Consider the following 21,903-nt stretch of genomic DNA (forward strand, 5'->3'; position numbering starts at 1 on the left):
TTTTCAAAACATTAATTTTCCGAAAAACAAATGGAATATTCATTTTGGCTTACAAAAGATTTACGTGAATTATATAGAGATGGTAAGATCAATTCTATACATAATATTCGCTTAAGTAAATGTGATTAAGCCGATTTATCAAAATGAGTCCATACAACATTTTAACCGAAGATTGCTCTTGCTAACATTTCACAGGACGGACGAAAAAATTTCTCCTAGCAAGTACAAAATTTATCGAATACTGAAAAAATTCGAGCATACTTCTTTTAGCAATTGTAGTGCTATCCCACAACCCAAAATTTCCGAAAAAAAGAATAAATTTCTCGCAACTTTTGCTATATATATGGATACTAAATTTCGTGATTTTAGATGGAGACTATTAAGCTTCATCAATTTTCGGCGGCAAAATGAAGTATAAGTGTTCCATATTGACAAAATAGAGGAGCTAACTTAAAGAAGGAAGCTGCCCGCACCCAGATCATTACTCTTTCGGCTTTGCGGTGCTAAAAAGTACACAACGGAAACAAAGCGATCTCCTTCATGATGCAATCTGTGAAAAAGCAGAGGACCGCACCAAAACGAGCAGCATGAAACAGATCCAAAGTCTAACTAAAACAAAAACCAGCGACGATATACCATGTCTGAATCCGTTGAAGAGCAAGATTAAGCGAAAGCTCTCATGAATGAGGGAAGAAACTCTCGCATTCTGCCTACTTCCTTTCTTATCACTTCAGTTTCGTAGCTCAAAAAACCATGTCCAACATAACTAGGAAAACTCCTTTTGATTCAGAGAGAAGTCACATAACCAGAAAAGAGGAACAAAGATGGATCGATCCATTGCGGTACCGAAGCAATCTGTCAGATTTGTTCCAGAAACCTCAAACCACCGGAGACCGTGCAGTGTGGAGCGCAGCTTCTTGGCCTTCCGTCATGACGCTCCCTCAGAATATATGGATGATGTCATAAGCAAATCTTGTTCCGTCAAGGAGTAACATGGAGGAAAATGCAATTATATCAAAAAAGAATACAATGCACCTGAAGGAAAACACTCATATGCTTCATAGTCCCGTACAGTCACACTAGCAAGCATTTGGCAACATGATGGTATTGGTTTATCCATTGCACATATTCTCATGAAAATAATGCAGGGTCAGAATGAGACAATCGGAATAGATATATAGCAAAAGGCATGACAGTCTTAGGAACCAGAATAACAAATCAGGAAAGAATCAAGTTAAACAAGTCTAATAACTAGGACACACATGAAAAAGATTCACAGGACTGGGGTTAGATATAGGAGGGGAACACATAGAGATAAATGGAAATTTTGTTATCAGTTACTCTGGCTATCCTAGTCCATATTAGGTCATTAGCCCCCAATTTCCCGCCTTATAGACAGATATGAGATAGTAGTAACAATGGCATAATTTTGGAATAATGACATGTTAAGTCCTAAAATTAGTTTTGATCCGTCACTTTATTCCTAAATTTTTTTTGGTCCATTTAATAACCTAAAACTTATTTACGAATGCACTTCAGCAATTCTGATTCATCCGACAATTTTTTGTGGACGGAGGGCGGTTAACGTGATGAAGCTTCTTCAAGCACAAAATGACGTCGTTTCATTAGTAGCACATAAGAAAAAATTGAACAATTAAAAAAACAGAAAAAGCATATCTCAAACTCAAACAATTAAGAAAAAACAAAGAATGAGCATAACGCAGTGGGGCGGCATAGCGACGACGAAGGCCACAACTCTCGCAGCACATCTCATTGAATTAATTGGGGCCATTTGAAGTGACCGAGAGGGTGGAAGACCAAGAAGTGAGTACCAAGCGAGGCACTGCTTGCCCTCGCCCAGATTGAGCGAGGGCAAGCAGCCCCCTAGCCCCTGCTCATGAGTCTTGCCGGTGGCCATAACCAGGCTGCTCTCACCTTGACTCTGCTGAGGACCTGCCGGCCAAGATGAAGGGGGAGGCGGTGCCGCCCCCTGTGCAGCCACCAAACCCCACCCCCCCTCCCTTCCTGACTTCTCGACACTTCTCTCTCCCTTTGTCTTCTTTTGTATTTTTCTTTAATATACTCTTTTCTGATGTAGCATCCACATGGTGTCATATTAGCACCACGTGTCTACGTAATAAGGAAAATTTGATGACAAAAATTCCAGGTAGACTTTCTGTCCCCTTAAACTAACACAAGGAACAGATCAAGTGACAAACCGGAACAAGTTTTAGGACTAAAGTAACTAATCACACAAGCTTTAGGACTTCTACCGTCATTATCCCAAATCTTTTTTTGTTTTTTTTGCATCTTATGTCACCAAATGCCCCATTGGGAATAAATATTTTATTCTTAGGTGCCTAATGTCACACGTAATGCCTAATGGCAGAACTCATGACTGAGAGAATTACGTATATGCGAAAAGAAGTACCGACAAGACCATGATATTGTCATTCATCCATGCTCCATAAGCTACTTGAGATCATCCTAATATATGCAAGAAGAACTTCTCAGCCAGAACTAAACACCGATTTCATCATAAGGATACGTCCAAAACAGCACAAACGACTGCAAAACAGAAGACATTCATATAGATAATGTTAGTGAACCATGAACTTAACGACAAAACGGAGCTACCATACTACCCTGAGAACAATAAGATGTAAAACTAAATATTACATTTTTCATTCTGATACTCGTCTGGCATAGCTGCCTAACAAATTAACTCTAAGTGATATATCTCACTATCTTTAATTTGATTGACCGTTCAATTTGAAGAATATCTCTACTCTACTATACTTTTGACTGATTTATTATCTTCATTTTTCTTTTGCCTGAGTTGATATCTCTATAATTTTATGCATTGCTGATTGGATTATCATTAGGGTCTTGTTATTTATACCCATTACATTCTCTTTTTCAATGCGCTCACTACACAGAACGCAAGACAAACAGTGCATTGAAAATGACAAACTTTCCTTGATTAGGTATTTAACATATGGGGGCACTAGCCTACATAATCTTTATTATTATGTCAATTTTTCCCTCTAGAGTCAGTGTTTTCATGCACTCACCAATAACCAAGACTAACTAAATTTTAAGTGAACTTTGCCAAAAATCGCCCTTCCCCATCTGTTGATCAGATTTTTAGCATTGCCATTCTTGTTTACAAAAAAAAAACGTTTCCACTATTCTATTATTGGGGAAAAGAATCTACCAAGTGACAGAAAGCAAATTTTATGGAGAATGAAGCAAGTGGACTACCATAAAAAGCACGAGGTTCCACTAAATGGCACATAAACCCACCTCCTATAGGCTTACTTTTTTTTTTTTGGTCAGATCGTATACGCTTACTCACAAAGCCATGAATCTGACATCATCCAAATCCAACATCAAGTGATTAAGAATGAATCTTGTGAAAAACTACTAGACTTTGTAAATGAAACTACACCAGGTCTAGGGTAACTCACTTTAATTCTTTCAAGAAAGATCAAAGCAGAAATTTTAACTTTCATTAAAGATATAAAAGAAAAATAGATTGACCGAATAAGAAACATACCATAAGCCCACCCAGGAAACCGTCAAATATGATCTGATTCCAGCTACTGAAGTACGAGTGGACGGAAAATCCTGTCTTCGCAATAAGGCCAATTGAGGTGATTGCCATGACAAGAAAGTAAATTACGAACCCAGTTAAGCCTGTGAATCCTAGAATCCCGGCAATGACACCGCCGATAATGGACATAAACGTTCGGCTGCACAATGTGAAAAAAAGAAGAAGAGGTTTTGGTTTCAAACTGGAACTGAACAATAAAATATTTCAAGGCAACTTAAAGGCTGTCTGTTAGAAAAAAAGGTACTTTACATGTGCCTTCTAATACTGAATATCTCCTGGTGTACAAACTTCTGAAAGTCGATCCATAAGAACATCCACATAAAGCAAGCAAGCGTATCGATAAATCAAGATGCAGTCTGGGAATCTATGAGCATCCTAAATTAGTCCCACTTCAGTTTAAGCTTATACTATGCTCCAAAAAAGCATGGTAACAGATTTAACGAAAGCTTCTAAACATACCTGTAATATACAACTTTCATGTTGCTTTGCATATTCTCGCCGCTGAAGATTGGGACATCAATCTCCTCGCTTTCTTTTCTTCCAGATGTCTCTGATTCATCATGTCCTCCCATATCCCTAGCTATCTGCACCCAGCAATTTAACTCTCAGAGGATGGGAAAACAGTAGAGTGGACTACTCATAAACCTGTTTATATGAGCAGTCTGGCCTAATTCTTTGTGCTAAACCACAATGTTTAGAAGGGTCTCTCTTGACCTATGACAAACTGGTTTACCAATGAACCAAGTGGAAAAGAAGATTGCTTCTATCTCCATGAGGGATTTAAGCAATGCTAACTTGCCAAGTAGCAGTTGTGTTCAACAAATCTGGATTTCCCTGTCCTATGCAAATGAAACAGCATAGGATATGGGCTAAAGTAAAACTTGGATTCAAGAATGAACCTTGGTCAATCTACGTTAATCCCAACAAAGCCAAGCAGAAACTGCAGGTTGCCGTATAGCTTCCAATAACAAATGAAGTTTCTTCTATCGAACTATGAAGCCCATAACTTCACAACATCATTAATTTGCCCTAAACCAATAGTAACATGGATATTCTGCAAAATTCAGTCACGCCCGAAGCGAAGCACATGACAACCAACGGGTGAGCATCCGATCCGGTTCGACCCGGGAACCGGCCAGGATCGAACTGGTCTTTTCCGATCGCAGTGCAAGGTCGTCGAAATCGAGATCACACCGCGGGATTGTCTGAAGGTCTCCCGAGGATCGCAGGATCCTACGAATTTGACGAATCGAGTCCTAAATTACGAAACCCTAACTACTTTCTGTGCAATTGCGCACCATGTGATCGCAATCTGACGAGCGCAAAAACAGAGGGGGGGAACGAGACTCGCCTTTGATTTCGACGGCGAATCGGCGAGCTAGGCTTGGAGACGGCGGCGATTGGCGGCGAATCTGAGCCGGCGAGCTGCAAAAGAACGAGGGCGGCGGAGCTGGGTTGCTGCGGAGAGAGCGAGAGAGTGCGACTCTGTGCGATCGAGGAGAGAAGACAGGAGAGGAACCCAGAGGTTAGAAGAGACGTAAATTATTTTACCTTTACGCTCCTTTCAAAACATTTTTCGGTAAAATTTTTTTTATCGCGATTGCATTGCTTAGAAAAATAACCGACAAAAAGATTTTCCTATCAAAACTTAAATTCAGAAAGATCATTTTTTTTTAAAAAATTAAAAATTATTTTCGAAAATATGATTAAGTATTGACAATTAGACTAGAAAGCGCAAAACGCCACCCTTGTTCATGAGCCATTGGCAATGGTACCGTGCCCTTAGCACATAGGCTCAAGTCCATCGAAGCCGGGCTCGGGTCCATCTAGACCATTCCGTAGACCCCGACTGCAAGTCCATTAAGGCTAGGCTCGAGTCCTCGGCGTCTGTACCTAGGTCTATAGAGGTCGGCGCCCGTGTCCATCAATGCCGGGCCCAAGTCCATCGACGCCATGCACACTGTTGAGGCTAACAATACTACTTAAAGGGGGTGAGACTATGACAATTTTGCGAAAATTGATAGCTAATATGCAAAGATCAGGTTAATCAGATATTTTGAATAACGTGAACAATTAGGCTCCGTTCGTTTGCCGGAAAATATTTTTCAGAAAAATATTTTCTAGATTTTCCAGTGTTCGGGGGGCGAAAAATAACTTCCCTCGGAAAATTCAAAGAGGAAATCATTTTCCCCCAAAGTGAAGGCAAAATTGCCCATGGGAGGGAAAATGTTTTCCGTGGGAGAGGAAGTTGATCGCCGGTCACCGCCGTCGGCTGCCGGTCGCCGCCGCCGGTCGCCCCCATCCGCCGGTCGCCGCCGCTTGATCGCCGTCGCCGGCCGCGTGGTCGCCCGCCGCCGGCGATTCGGCCTGATCGCCGACTGCGGCCCGGCTCACTGTCGGCCGGCGACCATCACCGTCGCCGATCGCCGCCATCGGTCGTTGGTCGTCGATCCACCGTCAATCGTCGGCCGCCACCAGTCGCCGGCCATCGATCGTCGATCGCCGGCCGCCGCCGCCCGTCGCGCCCGCCGCCCGTCGCCGCCCGTCGGTCGTCCTACCGTCGCCCGTCGCCGGCCGCCGCCCGTCGCCGCGCCCGGTCGTCGGTCGCCGATCCACCGTCGGTTGTCGGCCGTTGGTCGCCGGTCCACCCGCCGCCGCGGTCGTCGGTCGCCGGTCACCATCGGTCGTCGGCCGCCGCAGGGGCGTCGGTCGTTAGCCGCCACCGATCGCCGCCCGTCGCCGCCCGCCGCCGCCGGTTGCTGATCGCCGCCGCCGGTCACTGGACACCGCCGGATCGGCGGTCGCCAAACACCAGAAAATTGTGTTCCAAGAAAACATTTTTCAGAAAAATGACTTCCAAAAAAATATTTTCCAAAAGGAGAATATTTTCCGCCAAACGAACGGAGCCTTAGTGCTAGTCTAAATAAGAGTGAGAGAAACAATAGCACAAAACGATGCATGGTGGTTCGGCTTTATTCCAAAATCTATGTCCATTATCCACACTAACAACCACAAATCAGGCTGGATTGCACTAGTAATCTGCTAGACAAGTTACAATGAGCAAACATCAATATTTTCATATGATAAATCTCACTCTTAGGAATCAAGTGTTGCTATCACTGCATACGCACTTGATCTTTCACACAATTACAAGTCAGCAAGAATGCTATAGTGAAGATTGCAAGAGAGTGACAATACTTTTTCGCTAAGAACACAGCTTTTGGCAGATTTCTGGATTTTATATATTGCATGTCCAATATATGGCCTTCAAGATCTTCTATTATATAGAAACATCTTCAATCTTCTTGTTGGAGATGTCTTAAAGAGACAACGAGCCATTGAAGATCCGTTGGTGCTGATGTTTATCGATAGAATTGCCTATATAGTCCTTTTATTCTAAACATTTGCAGGCTATTCGGAAATAGCTTCAGTTATTGTCCCTTCGTTGTTTTCATTACTCTGACATCTTTCGATTCTTATGGTGCGCATCTCTAGGCAACAACGGCTAATTTGGACTTTTACAACTATCATCTGGAATGTAGGGGTGTGCAGTCGGACCGGGTTTACCCAGAAACTGGATCGGCCCACCCAAAAAAATAGGTCTGGGAACCAATTTTTTCCGTTTGAACCGGTCCGGGAACAGATTCCATTTTTTGGGAATCGGTTAGAACTGATCCGATTTCTGGTTCCAAGTGAAAACCCACCCAAGAACTGGACTGGTTTTAAAACCGGTTTTATATGAAAGTCCACTTGCAATTTTATATGGCCAGAATTCAAAGTATTATATCGGGAAGGATGAGAGAGATGATCATTATTTGCAGATAGTCTAACTCAAGGGCTTCTAAGCATTATAGGGAGCAATTTCCCTTTTTTTAAAATTTTTGTTCTATAACGAGGAAAGTACATATTCAACTTGAACCTATGTTGTTTTATCACATCGATTAAATTATTGAGACTAAGATAATCTGCTTTTGTATGACTACTTAAGATTGTTTGCACAATCAAACTTACAACCTTTGATTTGAGTTATAAGTTTTTCTATTTGCTACCTGTAAAAAATGAAACCAGAAAAATGAAAAGAAAAAAAAGTTCTTGGGTGGATGCTGGAACCGGATCGAAAAAACATAGTAGGTTCCAAAATAGGGTCCCAGGGTAAACATGTTAGGTTCCAGATTTTAAAAATCGGGAACCGTTTATAACATGGTCGATTTTAGGATCCATGTCTAGAACCGACCCATCCTGGAATCAATTACCCCTACTGGAATGATTGTTGCTCCAACATCACTTGATATCTCTACCATTATCATGAACATTTTCATCAGCTGATCTTTTAGTCCGTTGGTCTTGTTTACGAACAGAAAGATTCGTGATCTTTTTCCTTCCCGGATATTATGTTTATCTTTTATATACTATCATGAACATCTGCAAATATCATTAGGGTTAATACCACGAAAAAATCCAAACTGGTACACCTGCAATAAATTTACCATAAACTAATTTTTTGACCACGAAAATCCTCAATTGGTACATTCGTGATAATTTTACCTTAAACTAATTTTTTTACCATAACAAAACTCAAAACCGGTACATTTGTGACAAATTTACCTTTCATTAAATTAGATAAATACCACAAAAAATCACAAATTAGTACACTTGTAATAAACGGAGGGTAAAACCCCAAACTGATACATCCGTTAACTGTTACGTGTTATCAAAACTCATAAATTCGATGGTAAAATTTAACGGAAATTAGTGAAGGATAAAATTATTATAGGTGTACTAGTTTAGGGTTTTTGGTGATCAAAAAATTTGTTTGGGGTAAAATTATCGCAAGCGTACCAGTTTAGGGTTTTTCTTGGTATTAACCTATATCATTATAAACTTTATACAAATGATAGTTTTGGAATTATCAAAATTCTTAAGATGTTTCTCCAACACGCGCTACCTCGACACCTGAATCGGGGTCCTTGGCTACTTATGCGCAAGTCACTAGCGTTCGAAATAGTGTATGTCTATTTAATAAAATATTTTCCTTACCAAACGATGAAAAAAAATTTCCAATTCATTTTCAAGTCTTAGCCAAACACAAGAAAATATTGTCATTTTTCTGGAAAATAATTTCCCAAAAAATAATTTCTAGAAATGTCACATTTTCTGCTAAACAAACGGAAGGGTATGTTTGTTTCCCGAAAAAAAAAAAGAATAATTTGGAATATTTTTCAAAAAATGATTGCTTGTATTGCTTACGAAAATGAATGAACGAAAAACAGTTTTATCTCTCCACGAAATATCAAGACATAAATTATCGTTGATAATGAAAACTTTTTTCATTGACTAATTATTTCAAGCAATTATTTAAAAAAATTTCCAAATCATTCACTTTCCATAAAATAAGTAGACCCTTAGATTTTTATTACATTCCTTATCTTCGCAAAGAATAAGTTAAGTATTGACCTTGAATGAATTTACTTATCAAATACATCGAATTGACATATAGAATTATTCGGTTACAAAACTAATTTTAAACACACATATTACTTACCTCGATAAATGCATAAGGATTTTTTTTTTACATAGATAGATAGCGGGCACAATAGGAATTCTGTTCTTCTTGTTTCGCAAGTATCAATATTCTAGTAACAAGCTCGGTTATACTTCAAATCCAACGATGGGTTCTTAAACGAGAGTTTCAAACTTGATGATGTCCCCAATGAAAACCCAATCGATTCATATAGATATACGGATTTACAAGTTGGATTTTCTCTAACCCGTATTTAAAAAAGACAAATTATTTTAATAATGCGAATAATTAAAAAATGGGAAAATGTCACCAAAAACCTCAAACTATGTCACTTGTGACATATTTACCCCGAATTTTTTTTTGTGACATGAAAAACCCCAAATTATGCCACTTGTGACAAATTTACCCAGAATTTTTTTTATGACACGAAAAACCTCAAACTATGCCACTTGTGACACATTTACCCCACAATATTTTAACCCATGGGCATTTTCGTCTTTTTTCTTTCTTTTTTTTTTTCCTTTCTTCTCCGGCGGAGGGAAGCCGGCGAAGGCGGTCCTCGCCGGCGGTGGGTTGGGCGAGGGCTGCCCTCACCAGATCTGGCGAGAGCGACCCTCACCGGATCTGGCGAGGGCGGGCGAATAATTTAAGAATTGATTTGGGCTGGCCGCCAATTAAATTCCAAACACATCTCTCAACTCGAAATATGGAAACTCAATTATGACGTGATAGAGAAAAACTGATCCATTATCATCACTTCACCGAGCACATATCTCAGCCATTCACTAAGTTTTAAGGCGACCTGTCGTGGACCCAAGCCATGGATAAACTTCGTTCAAAGCTTCATCCTCCTCACATTATCTTCTTCTTCTTCTTCCTTATCTTTCTGTCTTGCTTTCAAAGGAAAGGCAGAAAAAATACAAAAAAGCAAACAAACATTAGGGTTTTACCCAGCAAGACCGACAGACCATCGTCAAATGTTAAGATGACGATGATGATGGTGGTGGTTGTAAGAGATGATGATGATGGTCCATGCCATGCGCATACATGGGATGCATGTTCCACACGTTAGCACATAACGGAAAGGTGAGAGAGAAGAATACCATTTGACTTCATTCGAGAGAGAGAGAGAAGGAGAGAGAGAGGAATGAAGAGAATTCAATCCGATCGAATACAGCTTTGACGTCCGCAAGGACGACACACACCAACACACTCTCTAATTTCCTCTCTGTACGCACACAACACAACACAGCTAAGAAGGAACAGGTCATTGGCACTGCCAGTGTTCGAAGACGAGGAGGAGAAAAAGAAAAAGGGTACAAATTTCCCATGTAGATGCGTCGTTCTTGATACAGAAGCAGGAAGGTAGAGAACCCACCACCCAGATATCGTGAGCAGGGGAATAGAGAGAAGAGTTTCGTAAATTTCGTTAACAGTGATTTCAGAAAGAGTGGCGAAGACAGAGTGCTGATACTTGTAAATTTCAATTCCAGCTTTCGGTGAGTCCTCGCCAGTCTCTGTATTTTTCCTTCTCTTCTTTCTTTCTTTCTTTTCTTTTCTTTGTTTTTGGGTTGGTTTAAAATTGCCTTTGAGTGAGGTTCTACACTTAAATTTGAAGTATAGGGGATCGTTGATTTGGTCGCCGTTAAGTATCGACCGAGGGCTGTTCAAAGATGTTTCTTTTCGAATTCTTCAGCTTCTTTTGCCTTCGTTGGTTCTTTCTTGTCAAAAAAGGCTCGTCCTTTACCGTGTGAATGAGTTAATGAGCTTCTCTTTTGGGGTTTTGGATGGGAATTCGAGCGTGAACAGATGATGAATGGGTCGCTACTTTCATGGGTATGCTCCGTTTGCTTCCGTTTTTTTATGGGTTTTGCTTAAATTTTGTTATCTGCAAGCTGAGTTCGCTGATTCACTTCAGATTTATCACTACTCTTAACAACTATATTTTGTGCAGAAAACCCATGCAAGAGCCAATTGAGGATTTCTTGTCACCTGGAGATATTGAATTTGTAGAATGCTCAAGAGAAAAGCTTGTTCCTTACCCTCGTGCGTATGTGGTTTATGGATTTTGTTTGGAGGTACTCAACAGCAAATGCTTCGACGAAAAGCTCGGCCGTTTCTGTTGGTGCACAAGAAGGAACCTCACTCCCATAGCTTGGAACACGAGGGTGAAATTTCCTAGGGTTAAGCATCACTAGTTTTCCTACTAACTTTGTGTAACAAGTTCATGCAATTTGAGATTTTTTTAATACAGTTGTTTAGTTCATTATAGTTCATATTTTCGCGAAGAGGTCATTTTCATAAACTGACAGTGCAAAAGATGGTACCTTCGGGGCCGAGCACGCCCATTGGTGGTGCCCAGTCTGTCTCACCTTCACTTTTGCGATCAAATTCGGGTATGTTAGGAGCCCAAGGCAATGCTGTGCCTTCTCCAATGACGTTTTCGAATGTTGTGCCACCACGAGCTCAGATTAGTGGGTTGAATGTGCTTGGGAATATGTTGAATGCGTCGTCTGAGCTTGGCCAATCATTTGGAAATGGTGGTCAGAATCCAGCTGTTGCTGCTTCTGGAAGTAACCTGCACGGAGACATCAATTCAGCAGCAGAGTCTGATCCATTGTCATCTATAGGCAATGGAATGGGTTTCAACACCCCTTCTTCAACATTGGTCCCTTCGAACATTGTTAATCCTGGTACATCTGGTCCAGTCCCAGGAAAGCAATTTTTGAACCCACCGGGTAACCAATTGATGCCGGATTATTCCCTGTCCCAACCCCAGCCTCAATCTTTTGATCAGCAGAATTTCCAACAAGCAAGTCAGCAGTCAATGCAACAGGTCTCCAACCAGGTCAACACATCACAGCCGTCACAGCAGCAGTTCCAGTCAACTCATGGAGCATTGGCTGGCGTAGGACCCGTTAAATTGGAGCCGCAGATGGGCAGTGATCAGCTAGTGCAACGGCTGCAACAGCCAATGCGGTCGCTGAGGAATCCTGGACCTGTAAAATTAGAGCCACAACAGATTCCGAACATGAGAAACCTAGCACCTGTAAAAGTCGAACCACAGAACTCGGACATGTCCCTATTACATCAGCAGCAGCAGCAGCAAGTTTTGCACTTGCAGAGGCAGTCTCCTCAAGCTGCGGCCCAGATTAATCTCTTAAACCAACAAAGACTCTTGCTCCAGCAACAGCAACAGCAACAACTCATGAAGGTGATTCCCCAGCCACGGGCTCAATTGCCTCAGCAGTATCAGCAGCAGAACTTGCCCTTGAGATCTCCCGCGAGACCCGCATATGAACCTGGGACATGTGCACGCAGGCTTACCCGCTTCATTTACCAGCAGCAACGTAGGCCAGAGGTAGACTTTGTGCTTGATGAATGGTTTTTCATAATTGTATATTGTGATTCAACAATTGCTAATTTCTTTTAGGACAATAATATCGAGTACTGGAGAAAGTTCGTAGCTGAATTCTTTGCTCCCAATGCCAAGAAGAAATGGTGTGTCTCTATGTATGGAAATGGTCGGCAAGCAACTGGAGTTTTTCCACAGGTTAGCATTTAGACTACTTTACTAAAAGAATGTTGACCTCTACCCTATCAATATACTGGTGACTCTGTTGTAATTAGAATGTAGTTATATGCACCTCAGTCCCAGACCTGCTTGGTACGATTAGGTTCTTCTAAGGCATATGACAAATAATTGCTAACATTCTCTCTCAGAATTTGGCTGTATATGCTATCTGGACCTAGTTTTTTAGTTTATGTAATCATGTTATGAACTGTTTTGGTAACACATGTACTTGCAGGAAGCTTGGCAATGTGAAATATGCAATCGCAAACCAGGCCGAGGATTTGGTATGTTCAAATTATCACATCCTCAATTTTGTTTATTGCTGCTTGTGGATTGAAGAATGGCTATTTGGTTAAATTTTGTTCGTTTTTCAATGCCTGCATTTTCTGTTCCCTTACATCATGCGCAATATATGCCACAAGTGAAAAATGCTTCATTCATGCTTTCAGAAGCAACTTTTGAGGTCCTTCCTAGGCTTTTCAAGATAAAATATGAAAGTGGTACTTTGGAAGAACTACTTTATGTCGATATGCCACGGGAGCAGGAAAACTCATCCGGTCAAATTGTCCTGGACTATGCAAAAGCGATCCAAGAAAGCGTTTTTGAGCAGCTTCGAGTTGTTCGTGATGGTCAACTTCGAATTGTTTTCTCTCCCGACCTGAAGGTGATCATTGGTACATTATCCTCAGCATTTGGGCTATTGGGTTTGAACTACTCAACAATGCGATCTTGTGTTGCCTTTTGCAACAGATATGCTCTTGGGAATTTTGTGCAAGGCGTCATGAAGAACTTATTCCTCGAAGATTGCTGATACCTCAGGTAAATGAGAATTTTTTATGTACTTCTTTGAAGGGCTTTGTACAGTTTGTCTACCTGAGACTGAGATAATATTTTGGCCAGAATGGAGTTGAACTGTTTAAGAATAGCCATTACTAGATGCCTTGACGTGTTAAACTGCACATTTACTATCTAGGTGGCATATAATAAGACTTAATTGTTGCAATGTGTGCCACCCCATGGAATGATGCGGAGATGTATTTGACACCACCTTGGTTTGGTAATAACGCCACGCTCTTATGTCAGTCGTTAGTTTCTCAAAGTTCAACACTGAGGTGTGCATAACAGCTAACAAACTATAACAAAGTTACTAAGCCTTTCTTAATAGGAGGTTCAGCTATGTGGATCTTCTTTTGCCATTTATAATGTTCGTTCACTGGTGGTACCCTCTTTGACTTCGGTTTTGCAGCTATACTACTTGGTTAATATCATTATACATGGGATATTTCGTGGAACTGCATCCTCATTGTCTACTTTTTGGCAGCTCTCCACTGATAGGAAAATAACTATATAATTTAAATCATGGCCACTCCGTACCTTTGTTCGGTATCCATAATTTACCAATGAATTAGGGGAGCTCCCCAGAGAAAATTGACCCTTTTAGATGTCATAAGTAGCATCATTCTTACATCTATGAGTTGTTTGATAGTTCAGTAACAGTCAGAAGACAGAAGGAAGGAATGTTTGAATGAAGACGAGGAGTTAAGTTAATTTTCTTGAATGAATAGTCAAATTAATGGTAATCCACATTCTCTCTAGTTGATCTTGATCTGCCCTTGAATTTCATCACCAGTGAAAATGATAAGCCCTGTCCCACAAGTGGTGCCCTGTAATCAGTTATTGTTTTATAGCCCTGTCCCACAAGTGGTGCCCTGTAATCAGTTATTGTTTTATAATTGCCTGATTTACGTGTCAAGCATCTAAATGGGATGGTGGTGGAAGCGGCTGTCTATTAGAAGGCACTTCTGGATATTTTGTCAATTATCCATACTAGACTTATTAAACAGTATGGGAAGTACGACATGTGGTGACTCTTCTGCTTATTTGGGTGGTTTCAGTGCATTTCCTGATCTCTAGTTGGCTAATAATTCAAGGGTTCTTTACAACAAATGCAGGTTAGTCAGTTAAGCGCCGCAGCTCAAAAGTACCAAGTGGCTACCCAAAACGCATCATCTAATTTATCTGTATCAGAGTTGCAGAATAATTGCAACATGTGAGTTTTCTTGTAATATTGGATTGAAGCACTTTTCTCTTTCCTGAATTGGTAGTATCAGTGGACTTCTTTGCCTTTGTCCGACAGATGCAGGTTTGTAAATCTCTGTATGTCTTTTCTATCTCGGTGAATGTGGGCCCTTCCCACTTTTCTCTCTGTCTGAGAGAGAGAGAGAGAGAGAGAGAGAGAGAGAGAGAGAGAGAGAGAGAGAGAGAGGATGCTTGCTCCTTTTAAAGCTTCCTCTGCAATATAGAGCCGAGTCCCATGTGTGCCTGTGTAGATAGATGCAAGCGCTAAAAAATGCAGAGAAAAAGAGTGACCGTGCAGTTTCCCTATTTGTGTTACAATGCAGTACTGACTTGGCTGGATAAGTGGCTGTATGGCACTGTTTGCTGCTGGTGTGCATCAACCTGATGATTAATTTTTCGGGTTTTGTTAGTGTTTTTTGTAACATGGAAATTGGGATGGAGTGAAATGTAAGAATTGCATTACTGGAGTGGGAGAGGACTTTACTTTGGGATGATTGGGATCTCCTAATAAAGGGGAAGGATTTTTTTCCTCAAAATTACCCTACGTCTTCATTTCAGAAGAAGTTCATGATTGTGGAAGTATGACTCTGATATGTTAAGGCTACTTTTATGAATTACTTAAAAGCAATCAATAGACATTGCACGACATGGAGTTTGCAAATGCATAATTCTGGTTTTTAGTCTGTTCTACCTGTCCAATGTGGTTGATTGCCTTGCCGATGGCTAATGGATTTTCGTATTTATTTTTCAGGTTTCTTTCATCTGCTCGGCAATTGGCAAAAGCTCTTGAAGTGCCGTTAGTAAATGATCTAGGATATACGAAAAGATATGTACGGTGTCTCCAGGTAGTGCCTACTGGCTCCATGATCTATGGAGAAATTTTTGTGATACATTTTGAGTGATATCCTCATTCATGGAATGTATGGAACAATTAGTTGGAGACTTATTTAATTGACCTTTGCTTCACCTTTACCTTTGTCTGTTGGGTACCTTTGACTTTAGCAGCTCTGGTTTTTCCCTTACATTTTTTTCTTTTCTTCAAGTAGTCTTTAGTTGGATATTTGCTGCATGGAAACTTTGTTAGATCTTTGTGATCTGTGACTCATATATTCATTTGGCTGTTTTTCCTGGATCTCTTGCAGATATCTGAAGTAGTTAATAGCATGAAAGATTTAATTGATTACAGCAGAGAAACAAGAACAGGACCCATGGGTAAGCTTTTATGCAAGTTTATCTTCATCATGTTATTTTCCTTACTTTTCTGGCCAAAGGGAAAAAGAGCATCGTTGGTCATTTCCTCCAGATATTTTGGTGAAAACACATTTTTGATGTTTTGGTTCCTCCTCAGAAAGCCTGGTCAAGTTCCCTCGCAGAACAAGTCTGCAATCTCGGGGTGACAATGTACCTTTACAGCCTGAGCAACAACACCAGCAGCGGCAAACATCTGCTCAGACCACAAGCAGAGATCAAAATTCTGTCCAGGCCAGTGCAACGCAAATTCCTGCACACAGTGGTGGGGTCAGTGTAAATAACCCTGTCAATGCGGCTTCCTCTTCTGCATCTTCCAGCGCCATTGTTGGACTTCTACACCAGAATTCAATGAACTACAGAAAGCAAAGTCCTTTGGCTAATGTGGGTAGCCCTTACAGGGGAGCTGGTGGGGTCCATAATCCTTCTCCTGGTTCCTCCTCTACAGCTCCTCCAGCACAGCCGAACACGTCCTCATACCAACCACCTACACCATCCACACCCAACAATCCAATGCAAGGTCCCCATAATGCCCCTCCTGCTATTTCCAGCGAGGGCGATGCCAATGATAACCAAAGCTGTGTCCAGAAGATCCTGCAAAACATGATATCGGGCCAACTAAATGGTTCAGGTGGTATGGTTGGCGTCGGTTCTATGGGGAGCGATTTGAAAAGTGTTAACGGTCTTTCGCCAACTTGCGCTAATATGGGCCAGAATAGTACCGGGGGCTTTGTCGGGAATGGGCCCACCAGCAGTAACCCTGGTTTTGGAAGTTCTGGGTATGGCACCATGGTTGAGGGAATGGGCCAGGGCCAGTCTGCAATGGTCAGTGGCCTCAGGAGCGCAATGGCTAATGGTTCACTTATGAACGGACGGGTGGGAATGATGCCGATGGTCAGGGGACAAAGCATAAATCATCAACAGGACTTGAGCACTCAGCTTCTTAACGGGCTAGGAGCTGCTAATGGCTTTACCGATCTTCAGTTCGATTGGAAACCATCCCCTTGAACAGTGTGGAGAAGCGATGAATGGGTTATTGTTAGCAGAGAACATCATTAGACATGGCATGAACGCCATCAGCCCCGTAGGAGATCATATACCTGGTGAGATAGATTTTAGGGGCTTCCTCTACTTTCAACCTAATTCCAGAGAAACAGCAAAGTAGAACGTACAGCATACAGTGTTTGAGTCTCAAAGTGTCAAATGTCTTAAAATTGCTCCAGTTTTTCCCGTCTGAGTGGTTCTCCGTTACATAGTTAATACAGCTGACTGTCCGACTAACTGCCCTTGACAAGGTGAATTCGGTTCTGGGAGGTGTTACTATCTGGTGGATGTACCGGAAGTGTGTATTTCCCTCGATTCACAGCCAAACTGAGAAACTATTCACTGTACCTCATTCCATCTCTCTCTCTCTCTCTCTCTCTCTGCCTCTCTTCTCTCTCTCTCAATGTATAAACTTGTTGGGCCTTTAAGCATTATCAATGTACAGGCTTTTTTTTCTGGGTCTCTGAAGTGATTTCATTTTTGCAATGCTCTTTTTGTTCTCTTTTTTTTTCTTGACTATGTTCTTGCCATGAAGCTCCAGTGTCTCTCATGATACTTAGACTTGAAGTCGCAGTAAAACCAGGTCATCTCCAAATCCCACTTCTTTCTTGGGCGCAGACATAATGCCTTTCCCACCATGTCATTTGGATGGCCAGAGAACTGGGAAATGTCCTAGCAAGAGAGTATGGGATTTGCTGTACTTTTTGCAATAACGGTCCTCGTTGTCTGTTGGTCTGATTTTATTTCAGAGCAATGTCCGTGTGCTTGATGAGTACTTGAGTGTGTCCGAGAGTCTCTAAATTGATCCAGGGCTTGAACAGAATCAAAGGCAAAGCGATTCAGGATTGCTCTTTGACTCCGTTGTAGACATGATTGTTCATATGGTTTGCGGATTGTTGGGCCACTTTCTGGTCATTCAAAATTAAGCGCGTCGGGCCGACTCTGTATGGAGCACAAAAAGGAACGGCAACAGCTCTGTGGCTGAAGAAAGAGCAGATCTTTCTTTAGTAAGCACATCTCTTGCGAAAAAAGATCTCCTTTCTTCACCCACAAAGAAACAGTAGATTTCAAATGGCGGTATGTTCATGTACAACAACAACGGAGAATCATGAGGAAGGGTCTTATAAATACATCAAGTAATGTAGTACGAGTACTGGGGCAAAACCCTGAAGAGTGAATGTTTTGAGAGGCTTTCAATTCACAGATCAAGGTACTTCTCAATGGTGGCAGATAAGGTGGACTTGGGGACGGCCCCGATCACACTCTCCTTCTTCTCGCCACTCTTGAAGAAGAGGACGGTTGGGATGCTCCGGATCCCATATTGCGTGGCGATGGTAGGGCAGTCGTCGGTGTTGAGCTTGTAGCAGGCGATCTTGCCGGCGTACTCCTTGGCCAGCTCGTCGATGACCGGGGCTATCATCCTGCAGGGTCCGCACCATGGTGCCCAGAACTCCACCAGCACGGGGTTCTCGCTGCCGATCACCAGGTTGTCCCAGCTTGAGTCGGTCACCACTCGTACTGCACAAACATCAAGTCAAGCAAGCACTTGCATCTTATCTGTAGCAGCAATTATCCTTCCCCTTTTCAGAAAATACTTCCAAGTATCTAAGTTCATAGGACGATGGTGAAAACATAATTTTGCCGACATGTATGGATGAAAGCCGGTGTTTCAGCGCTGTATATGACAATCAGTTTTTAACCGACAGCTAACCTAATGCAAAACCTTATAATGCTGGGTCAGTCCGGGTCAGTCTGCTTCGAGTGTAGACTATAAGATTAAAATTACTCGAACAGCTCGCACCAAGAACTCATTCACCTCGATGTGGCATAATTGGTAATTCCCGGTAACTTTCATCTCTCTAATGTTGGGCTTGTAGCAGAACTAGTCGCTTATGTTGTTATGATCATCAATATAATCTTCCTCGCGCATCCAAACTTCAAACAGTGAAATAAACCGGCAAGAGTTGAAGGACGCACAAGTTAGCTCACACGCCCGTATATATTATCACATTGGCACGAAAGAGGAGTGCAGATACATATTCACCATGAGCTAAAACCTGACCTTCGTCTAGCGCGTCACGAGCCTTGCAGATAATGCTAGACTTCCTCTGGTGCCTAACGCTGAGCGAGTTGGCGAGAGGAGGAGGAGAAGAAGAAGACAGCGAGAAGTTGAGAGAAAACTTCTTCAGCATCACCCCTCCTCTTTGTGTCGGCAAATTTAGCACCCCTTTGCAAGCGAACGCAACCGGACGGTCGCAACACTGCAAGACCCTACCTCTCGTTGCGCTCATCATCTGTACATTCTGCTCCATTCTCTTCTACCCTCTCTCTCTTCTCTCTGTGTCTCTCCCCCTCTCTCCAAATGAACTGTGAGATGTTTCTTTTGTTGACTGAGCTAATTCCTATGAAGTCTCTGCTTTGGATCTTTTTGTTCTCTTTTGGGCGTTCTTTATTCTATTCGTTCGTTTGTTTTCCTGTGCTCCCGGGGATGAACGAGAAGTAGAAGAGCCTGTGAACGGGAATGGGAGTGGATAGATAGATACTTGTGGGGGATCGTGAGGTCCTGAAGCCGTTCGGGTGCATGTGGATGGTAATAACTAGAGAGTGAGCGAGCTAAGCTATGAGGTTTGGGTGGAAACGAAACGAGCAGCACAAAAGCAATGGATAGGAGCAAACAACCAAAATCTCCTTTGTCCTCTCCTTTACTTGTAAATCTATGCATAGCTAAAGATGATCATAGGCCTGCAAGCTGCTGGGCTATCTAGGCCCGGTTGGCCTGAAGGGTAATCTGGGTTGTTTTTTCGGTAAGTGATTTTTCTAGAGAAAAAACCCACAAAAAAAATCCCAAACTATACCCACCGCGACACATTTATCATGAATTTTTTTATGATGTCAAAAACCCCAAACTATGTCAACTGTGACATATTTATCATGAAATTTTTTATGACATCAAAAACCCTAAACTATGCCCACTATGATATATTTATTCTAAATTTTTTCTCGTGATATAAAAAATCTCAAACTTGTACCTATGTGACATATTTACTTTTCGTTAATATTTAGTTAGATGATTTTTTAGCCAAAACAATGCCGTTTTTATTTCACTTAAGCTACATGAGTGCCATTTCAGTACTATTTGTTTTCTGGAGTCAACGTAGGCAAATTTTTAACAGTTTTCATTGACAGAACTTTGATAGAGGGTTAATGTATTACATAGGTATGGGTTTGGGATTTTGGGTGCTTAAGAAAAAAGTTTAGGGTATATTTATCACCATAGACATAATTTGATATTTTTGGTGGCTTTTACCCTTTTTCTTGTCATGTCCAATCGATTTTGAGTAGGGAGTTTAATTGAAGTTCTCTTTTAATCAAACCACACCTTCAGCCTCGAGTATAAGAAACCGGGAAAAGTGCCAAAAAAGTCCTAAACCTTTTGCATTTGTGCCAATTCAGTCCTAAACCTTTTGCATTGGTGCCAATTCAGTCCTAAACCTTTTGCATTGGTGCCAATTTAGTCCTAAACTTTTTTTTGTGCTAATTCAGTCCTAAACCTTTTGCATTGGTGCCAATTCAATCCTAAACCTTTTGTCTTTGTGCCAATTCAGTCATTCCGACCAATTTTGGCTGGATTTTGCTGACGTGGATGCTGACCGGCCAGTGGCGGGTCACCAGCGCTGACGTGGAGAACTTTAATAATATTTTAATAATTTTTTTGAAATTTTAATAATTTTTTTCTTTAATTTTTTTCCCCCTCACCTTCCTCCTTCCTCCAGCCAGTCGTCGGACCGGCGACCGACCAGAGGCTAGAGACAGGCATTGGTGAGGCTCGACCTCGCCAGATCCGGCGAGGTCGGGCCTCGCCTAGCTGCTGGCGAGGCTCGCCTTCACTGTCTTTGGCGAGGGCGAGCCTCGCTAGCGGCTGGGCGAGGCCCGACCTCGCCGGCCTTTGGCCTTTGGCCAATGGCCGGTTCGGCGACCGGTTGGAGGAAGGAGGGAGGGGAGGGGGAAAGAAAAGAAAAAAAGAAAAAAATTCAAAAAAATATTAAAATATTATTAAAGCTGTCCACGTCAGCATCGGTGACCGGCCACTAGCCGGCCGGCATCCACGTCAGCAAAATCCGGCTAAAAGAACTGAATTAGCACTAAAACAAAAGGTTTAGGACTGAATTAGCGCCAATATAAAAAAGTTTAGGACTGAATTGGCACCATAAAAATGTTTATGACTGAATTGGCACCAATGCAAAAGGTTTATGACTGAATTGGCACAAAAAAAAGGTTTAGGACTAAATTGGCACAAATGCAAAAAGTTTAAGATTTTTTCAGCACTTTTTCCATAAGAAACCGTACAAAATAAAACGGGGCAAAGGATATGATTTCTTTGCTAAAAAAAAAAGGATATGATTTCAAATCTAAAAAGGATAACCACACAAAAGTTTCCTAAACTTTGGCCAAACGTGAAATATGGTTCTCGAATTTTTAATTTTGTTTAATATAGTTTCTAAACTTTACTCCAATGTCCAATTTGATCTATAAATTTTTAATATGTTTAATGTGGTCCTCGAGCTTTTAGCAATGTTCAATTTAATCCCTAAACTATGTGAAAATGTCTAATGTTATCCTTCCGTTCCGTTATTTCAATTTCAAGGACAATATTGAACATTTTCATATAGTCCTAGGACTAAATTGAACATGTAGCAAAAGTCCAGGGACTATATTGAATAATTTAAAAGTTCAAGATTGAGCTGGAGTTTAGGGACTATATTGAATCAATTAAAAGTTCAATGATTACATTACACATTATGCCAAAATTCATGGATTACT

General features: G+C 41.5%; 3 protein-coding genes across 5 annotated transcripts; 1 reads left to right on the forward strand and 2 right to left on the reverse strand.

Annotated features, from left to right (window-relative positions):
* Positions 1 to 588: 588 nt before the first annotated feature.
* Positions 589 to 5,127, reverse strand: LOC115684685 (uncharacterized). Of its 2 annotated transcripts, none has more exons than XM_030609529.2 (5): positions 4,968 to 5,127; positions 4,076 to 4,200; positions 3,560 to 3,755; positions 2,549 to 2,568; positions 589 to 972 (listed from the first exon to the last, which is right to left on the reverse strand). In XM_030609529.2, exons 2-5 carry the CDS (start codon positions 4,186 to 4,188, stop codon positions 942 to 944), a joined length of 360 nt encoding a protein of 119 aa, XP_030465389.1. In that variant the 5' UTR covers positions 4,189 to 4,200; positions 4,968 to 5,127; the 3' UTR covers positions 589 to 941. The 2 variants fall into 2 exon arrangements, with proteins under 2 accessions (XP_030465389.1, XP_056164649.1); XM_056308674.1 differs by having other exon boundaries at positions 4,076 to 4,196; positions 4,964 to 5,110.
* A 5,040-nt stretch (positions 5,128 to 10,167) lies between these two features.
* On the forward strand, positions 10,168 to 17,199 carry LOC115684616 (transcriptional corepressor SEUSS-like). Of its 2 annotated transcripts, XM_030609419.2 has the most exons (11): positions 10,168 to 10,636; positions 10,756 to 10,973; positions 11,092 to 12,498; positions 12,571 to 12,690; positions 12,947 to 12,995; positions 13,161 to 13,375; positions 13,462 to 13,530; positions 14,664 to 14,761; positions 15,542 to 15,635; positions 15,933 to 16,002; positions 16,139 to 17,199. In XM_030609419.2, the coding sequence occupies exons 3-11, from the start codon at positions 11,458 to 11,460 to the stop codon at positions 17,044 to 17,046; spliced, it is 2,664 nt and encodes an 887-aa protein (XP_030465279.1). In that variant the 5' UTR covers positions 10,168 to 10,636; positions 10,756 to 10,973; positions 11,092 to 11,457; the 3' UTR covers positions 17,047 to 17,199. The 2 variants fall into 2 exon arrangements, with proteins under 2 accessions (XP_030465279.1, XP_030465278.1); XM_030609418.2 differs by lacking the exon at positions 10,756 to 10,973.
* Positions 17,200 to 18,029: 830 nt separating this feature from the next.
* LOC115684617 (thioredoxin M-type, chloroplastic-like) lies at positions 18,030 to 19,682 on the reverse strand. The gene is made up of 2 exons (XM_030609420.2): positions 19,145 to 19,682; positions 18,030 to 18,600 (listed from the first exon to the last, which is right to left on the reverse strand). Exons 1-2 carry the CDS (start codon positions 19,392 to 19,394, stop codon positions 18,281 to 18,283), a joined length of 570 nt encoding a protein of 189 aa, XP_030465280.1. The 5' UTR covers positions 19,395 to 19,682; the 3' UTR covers positions 18,030 to 18,280.
* Positions 19,683 to 21,903: the final 2,221 nt, after the last annotated feature.

Source organism: Syzygium oleosum, unplaced genomic scaffold (assembly GCF_021117445.2).
Source record: "Syzygium oleosum isolate NSW1041296 unplaced genomic scaffold, Sole_v2.1 Sole_v2.02, whole genome shotgun sequence".
In the NCBI taxonomy this organism is placed as follows: domain Eukaryota; kingdom Viridiplantae; phylum Streptophyta; class Magnoliopsida; order Myrtales; family Myrtaceae; genus Syzygium; species Syzygium oleosum.

What these genes read in the sequence shown, in the direction of transcription:
- LOC115684685 (XM_030609529.2), bottom strand. Translation starts at nt 4,188, where the DNA reads ATGGGAGGACATGATGAATCAGAGACATCTGGAAGAAAAGAAAGCGAG. An exon ending in ATGAAAGTTGTATATTACAG is followed by an intron (nt 3,756 to 4,075) that starts GTATGTTTAGAA and finishes CACATTGTGCAG; the next exon opens with CCGAACGTTTATGTCCATTA. An exon ending in TCGTTTGTGCTGTTTTGGAC is followed by an intron (nt 973 to 2,548) that starts GTATCCTTATGA and finishes TGACGGAACAAG; the next exon opens with ATTTGCTTATGACATCATCC.
- LOC115684616 (XM_030609419.2), top strand. Translation starts at nt 11,458, where the DNA reads ATGGTACCTTCGGGGCCGAGCACGCCCATTGGTGGTGCCCAGTCTGTC. An exon ending in GAAGATTGCTGATACCTCAG is followed by an intron (nt 13,531 to 14,663) that starts GTAAATGAGAAT and finishes CAACAAATGCAG; the next exon opens with GTTAGTCAGTTAAGCGCCGC. An exon ending in GATATGTACGGTGTCTCCAG is followed by an intron (nt 15,636 to 15,932) that starts GTAGTGCCTACT and finishes GATCTCTTGCAG; the next exon opens with ATATCTGAAGTAGTTAATAG.
- LOC115684617 (XM_030609420.2), bottom strand. Translation starts at nt 19,394, where the DNA reads ATGGAGCAGAATGTACAGATGATGAGCGCAACGAGAGGTAGGGTCTTG. An exon ending in TCGTGACGCGCTAGACGAAG is followed by an intron (nt 18,601 to 19,144) that starts GTCAGGTTTTAG and finishes ATGTTTGTGCAG; the next exon opens with TACGAGTGGTGACCGACTCA.